Source organism: Nanorana parkeri, unplaced genomic scaffold, assembly GCF_000935625.1.
Source record: "Nanorana parkeri isolate BGI_ZX_2015 unplaced genomic scaffold, ASM93562v1 scaffold73, whole genome shotgun sequence".
Taxonomy (NCBI): Eukaryota; Metazoa; Chordata; class Amphibia; order Anura; family Dicroglossidae; genus Nanorana; species Nanorana parkeri.
In genome coordinates this window covers 605348-612239 of record NW_017306341.1, presented here as the reverse complement: position 1 = coordinate 612239, position 6892 = coordinate 605348, and the positions used below count along the sequence as shown (strand labels likewise).

Below are 6892 nucleotides of genomic sequence, written 5' to 3'. Positions count from 1 at the left end.
AAAAAAAAAAAAAAAAAAAAAAGACTTTTTAAACACTAGTTGCATTTTAGGGAAAAATGCCTAATTGACGTCTTAAAAGCTTTGAAATGGAAGCATTAGGCTTTAAGCACAGGAAATGCATGGTCATTTTCTGATATTATAGAGGAAAAATACACAAATGTACCGTCACTTACCTTGCATAAAAATCTCCTGAACTTTATGTTCTTTAACCCAGGCTTTCACCTCCTCGTGAAGCTGGGGGTTGTCCCTGAGAACTGGGTTTAGACTGTCGACTTCATCCTATAAATACAAGTAAATACACTATATTAGTATCCGGTTAGCTTCCAAGAGTACACAAAATGCAGGAATAAATAGGATCATTCAGGATCAGGCTAGGAATCCTGCCTCGTGTTGAGTCGTACAAGCCCTGAATTCAGACAGTAGACACCATGTTGGCCAAGAAAGAAAAATTTATTTATTTTTAGTGGAGAGCTTGTGATGTCGTCTTCTGTATATAGCACAGCAGCTAGACATGCCATGGACCTAGAATGACCATAACGTTCTACAAGGTTCAACAATGACTCGCAAGCAAGGACAATGCAGGAAACATATAGCAAAATCGGAGTTGCTGATAGCAACCGACTCACCCTTTTCAGGCTTTTGGTGTAGGATAGAGGATGAAACACCCTTTTATAAGACCCAATGTCTGTTTACTGAAAATGTATCAAGGTGCAGGGTTAATGCCAACTTTTGGATAGTGCAAGGTGCTCAGTCAGTCAGTAATCTGCAAGGCTCCATTCACATATAGCGTATGCAATATAGCGCGTATCACATATAGCATGCAAACGCTAAAATCTTTACAACTGCACGGATTCGGTTTGTTTGCAGCTATTACTATAGCTACGAACGCGCGGAATCTGCCATCAAATCTCACTTGTACTATTTTGCGGGATGCGCAGTTTCATACTGCGCGGCCGCAAAAGTCTGAAGTGCATTGTTTTTTTATGTTTAGAGCGGTTCTGCGCGTATTCTTATGGCCAACCGCTTCTGTGTGAATGGAGCCTAAATGGCAAGAGGTGGCCGTAGAAGAGACAACTCAAGACAAATTGCACAGGTAAACTGCTCAGCACCACTTTTGTAGTTCTGAAAAGACTACGTTGGTGTTGCTGTTCCAAGCAACACCATGTTGTCCCCATGCAGTTTTATTTTGTCAAATAACATGTTCACAAATAGCAGCTGTACAATGAGGTTGGAGGTATTTTCAGGCATCGTAGATGAGGCCTTTAGCAATATCATTTTCTAAGCATAACTTCAAAAGCTCTGTTTATCCGATTCAACCATACAACAGATGGGGTTGAGTATTCACTGCACTTATTGCTTCCACTAAAGTGAAAAGATGAATTGGGATTTGTTGCTATGGTTTACTTCACATCAATGTACTCTCCGCTCTTATTGAACAAACCTCAGTGTACCAAACACTGGTCCAACATACAAACTGAGACACCTTCCAGCTTCAATATACAAAACATCGTCATCAGCGAGCTCTAGCTGCTCTGGAATATGACACAATACATCCTTTAAATCAAAATGTATTCACATGTACACTTAACAGAAAAAGTCAACTGAAGGCAACACCACTTTTCCTTAAACTACTAGCGGTACGTATTCTAAACATTCTTAACCATATACACAAAACCCAGCCTGTGCAGGCCCCTTAAGCAGAGAACATTACCAGTTGTTATCAATCTGACCCCGCAGCTTGCCATAGAGTTCAGCAAAAGTTTTTCATGACTGGATTTCACTTATACGTGGTAACGAAAAAAAAGCTTGTGGCCTGTTGTGTTGTGGTCAGGAAGAGGACAGCATGCCAGTGACACTATGGCAAATAAAGGGGACCTTCTTGTTAAAATATAAGGCAAGACCACAAGCCTACAACCTGACAGTATTAATATATAGCTGCTAATAAAATACAATGAGGCTTATGCAAAAAGGCATCATAAAAGTATTCATAGATGAATACACAGAAGCTTCAGGAAGTTATCAGGGCAGATGGTATTGTAATTAAGACCACACAATAGGGCACAAGATTTATAAACGCAGCATTTGACTTCCTATGCCAACAACCATCATTTTACTGCTTGAAAGGGCCACTAATAAAGGCTGCAGAACAACCTTACATGCATATTTAATATTGAAATCTCCATACAGGTGTGGGTACATTTATATATGCATTGTGCATGCAAGTAGTCCATGAAATGCAATTCTGAAGTGTACCTGTCCCGGGACTAACTATAATATTAGGGCATTGAATGGGTTTTAGACTAAGTCACCTACTACTTGTACAGTATATGAAGTACAAATGATTCCAACAACATGATTTTAACAGTAGATTGTAAAAAAAAAAAAAATGCATCTGTTGGTTTATGCTGTCACCATATAATTGCTATTATTGTCCTTTGTAAGGTACAAAGGTGTACACTGAGTGGCCAGTTTATTATGACCACCTGACGTTTGTAGGCAAATTAGCTATAATTAGTTTTAATTTTGCGCTGAAGTTGCTAGACGGCCAGACCATTATAAATAGGGAAGCAGGTTGTTTACCACGACAGTAGAAGTGATTTTTTCTGAAGATATGGGTAAACAACGCGATTTAACAGTCTTTGAATGTGGGATGATTGTTGGCGCTCGGAGCCATGGAGCGAGTATCAGCAAAACAGCAGAGTTCGTTAAAAGAGAGGCTCATTATTAAAGTGTTTAAAGACTGGACTGTCAACCGAAAATCTGGGTCTGAATGTGCGAATTGTGGCCGTCAGCGACTAGTCAATGTTAGGGCAGAACGGAGAGTGGCAAGACTGGTACAAGACAACAGAAGGGCAACAGTGCAGTGTCAGATTCCTCGCATCACCTTTCAACATCTTGTGGAGTCACGAGGCGGCCCAACTAAGTAATCTCGTGTAGTCATCTCGTGGCCCAACGAAGTACTGATGGGGTGGTCATCATAATCTGGCCACTCAGTGTATAAAGCAAGCTCATCTGCAAGATTATTTGCTCATAGCCAGGTTAAATTCAGCCTGAAGCAGAGCAAGAAGCACTACATACACCAGTAGCATGCGGACACTAATGTGGTGTATAGCACTGTGGGGCCACCAAAACCTGGGGTGATCCACAATGCAAATAGCCAGCAAAGCTTCCTGGTAGTTTGCACTAGACCCACCATTTTCTGCTGGGTGCACCTTACTCTTATGTTGGGCCTACAGTAGGGCATAACCTGCTAGCAAGAACGGTGCACAGGTCAAGGAAGCTTGTATTGTCAGTACATAGCACAGTTGGCTTTGTGGTATCAACAGTGTTAAACATTGCATACAAATCAGCATAGGTGTCTTAACCCGGAGCAGAACTTTAAGACCAGGCCATTACAATGTCATTTTGTTTTCTTGGAAGGCACATTCATGAGCAGATACTCTTTTAACGTGAGAACTGATATTTAGCCCTATATATGATCATGGATAATTTCTAAAGTGGTTGTTTAATGATCAAACCAAAAGGGATCAATATGCCCATGAAGGTGTACCTTAAAGCTGCAGGTGCAAAGGCCAACAAGTGGCCAATTTATAGTTCAGAAACATCTACTCTGATAAGATATGTACTGTTGTAATATATGCTCATGCATGTATGCATGCCAACACGTAGCAGTTCCTACCCACATGTTCTTAGTGTTCATCAACTATCACCCAGATGCAGCAGCACTAAAATATGTGACTCCTGAACCCCGAGGTTTCTAGGTAAATCAGTGCTCGGCCCTACCTAACTGCATATACTGAATGGATTATTTAGTAGGAAGGCACAATACATGGCTAATGGTAAATTCTGCTGAACAAACTAATGAAATCTAAGATGTATTGCTATGTAGCCAACATTCAAAAACGCATCTCATTTATTCAATCATCAAAAATAAGAAATAACTGTAGTCAAGCTTTCAGATCCACACAGATTGTCCTGATTTCAGCCCAATATATAGCAATATCCCCCCAAAAAATGTTTAAAGGAAACCTGTGCTGAGAGAAATGTGTGGGCTGGCATGGCTGACCCCCTTTTGAAAATGCTATCCCTCTGGCTGTGCTGCTAATTTGTGAATGTAGTAATGCAGAATTATATATACAGTATATATTCCAATATAATATTCCACAAAATGTATTTTCAATATGCTGAGCACGTACGGTATATATATATATTTTCCATATTCATTTACAGCTGCCATGCCACCTGCATTTTGATTCTGAGCACACAGTCCTATCATAAAGGGACTCACTACAATGGGTGCCTATTCCTTGAACAGGACTGCTTTGTCTAACAAGCCTGGCATTTCCAAGTGAGCAGAGTACTTGTAATGTTCCGCTGCCAGCTTAATTCATTCATTCAACACTTAAGAGACAGTGCTTTTTTAGAAGGCTGCCTGGGGAAAGTGGGGAGCATGCAAATTGCAAGCGAGCATAATTAAATATTAAAAAGTGTAAAAAAAACACCTGCAACACATTTCAACGACACTATGATAGAGCATCTCCCCATCATATTCTGGAAACGGTTTGCCTTATATCACTGTCTAACGGCACACTTGAAAAGGAAACTGAAGTGATTTCATGTTTTTATATGCATGTAACAGAGGACAGCTTAGTGGAAACTAAGCAATGTGAGTTTATGAATTTAAGAGACTTGTTTCTATGTATAGTTTTTAATGATATATGTAAAGGAAGGCGGCTTTATGCAACCTCTGCTTCCTGTATAGTAGTACCTGCCTAATCTGACGTGACAATCCCCTAACCTCCCAGCACATCTACCTGTAATCTAAAGTCTCTAATAATGTGAAATACCCACAATGCCCTTTGTAGCAAGAGACCACATGAACTAGGCTACCCAAGCTTTAGAGGATATTAAACCTATGGCAGGCAACAGGGATATTTTATTCAAAATAACAACTGGTTTAAGAATGCGGACGTAAGGTTAACAGTTTTTATTTAAAGTGTGAAAAACTTATATTGGGGAAAGAACATTATGCAGCATGCCACATTAAGCATTGTGATTACCTGGCACTGGGGATCCGTTCAGCCTGACAGTACATTTGTTTTCTGTTAATGCAGAGCAAAGCAATGGGTTGATGCAACTGCTGCCCCTATATACTGCACATGCTTAGCTTTGCCCCCGACTGCCAACATCCACCAGGGGCATGAGCCTGCGACTCAGTAACCTCCTATGTGATGCCATGTGAGGTCATTCAGGCAACCAGTGCTATCACATGGGGGTTGGGCATAGACTCCTCAGCCCTATGCAAGTTCCATACACAATTTCCTCTCTGCCATGAGTGGCAAGTATCTAAAGGCTCATGCTCATGGCCCCTTTGGCTTCATGGCAAAATTACGACAGGAATTACATTGTACGGCCAAAGGCGGCTGGCTATCTGCATGCATCTGATGAGACTGGCAGTTCTGTAACCCTGTAGCTTTGACCTGCATAGGTCATGACCCATGTAGCCAATGCTCCTTACAAATGAAACATGGTGCCTAACAGAGGTTTTCACTAGTCAATAGAGCTGGCTCCTAAAAAAAAAAAAAAAATCTTGTTGGCTTTTGGATGGGACAGAGGGGCTCCCGAGTCCTACATTAATTTGTCCACCCTTCATTTAATGCATGGACTAACTCTAGAAAAGTTTTACATGCCTGACAGTTTGGTAAAGCATCTGCTGCAGCACTGCAATAGCTTCTGTAGCCAACGTATCCATTGCAACTAAAAGGCACAGCAGCATGATAATACACCCCTACCTTCATAGAAGCTTCTTCTGATGTCACAGCTGTACGGATATCAGTGAAAACTCTTGTCACAATTAAACAACGTAGGTGTTTCTGACTAAACAGATGCATCTATTTGCAGAACAGGTGGTGTGGGCAGCCGTGGAAAGTGGAGTAAAATTCACCCGCGCCATGTTCTCATTTCTGCAGTACATGATTTCCCCTGTGTGCACTCAAAACCTCTCAGTGTCTCTCTCATGTCACCACTGAGGAACTCTACTATAAAACCACCATCATCAATCTGTACAGACAAAACAATCAGACAAGAAATCCAGAAATAGAACAGGTTTTAACTCTAGAAAGAAGCACGGTGATGTGGGAGAGGATGGAGAGAGGTCTGACCGTCCATAAACAACGGCTGCCTAGTCTTCTATTCGGAGCACCGATGACGAGAAGGCAGATGGGTTCTCTCTGAAAGGACATCGGTCAAGTTTAAGCTGCAGAGCCAGTTTTCACTTCTTTCCATTAGTGAGTCATAAGACAAATTTATTTGCATGGGTTGTAAACCATGTGATCATCACTTCCACTATTGCCCTAATAAAAATTGCTCTCCTACTACTGACGCAGACAATGTTGGCCACGTGAACGGACGAGACTCACTAAGTGGGTCACCCGGAACTTTGATCATCTTGGGACACAAACAAAGTGGAACTCCCGGCAAACCGTTTTGCACACGGAGCAAACATTATTCTGAGATTAAAAAACTGATAGCAAAATTCAACCATAAAAATGTACATATAGCAGCTTCCCCGTCATTAGATGTGGTGGTTGCGTTCGGTTTGTTGATTCATGCATTTTGTTCCTTTATTTCCCTGGTGATCAAGTCATTAATACACATCTTAAGATGACAACACTCACTAATTGTACCATTTCTATGGCATTGTTACCCGGCTAACCGATCAGAGGACAGCATAGGCAAAGAACGTGGGAAGTTAGGAGCTCACTGGATTCCTGGAAGGATGAACTTGTATTTGTTTGCTCATATTAGACGGAACACTTTCCATGGTATATTTAAAAGACCAAAAGGAAGCAAATAGAAGTTCACTGTTTCACATACACTTTAATAAGGGGTA

General features: G+C 41.1%; 1 protein-coding gene across 1 annotated transcript in view; it reads right to left on the bottom strand.

Moving 5' to 3' along the window:
* Positions 1-6892, bottom strand: part of JMJD1C (jumonji domain containing 1C) — a 299423-nt gene that overhangs the window by 54513 nt on the left and 238018 nt on the right. Inside the window, exon 4 of the mRNA XM_018576657.1 lies at positions 174-279. Within this exon, the coding sequence (XP_018432159.1) occupies positions 174-279 (106 nt within the window). The remainder of the gene's footprint in view (positions 1-173; positions 280-6892) is intronic.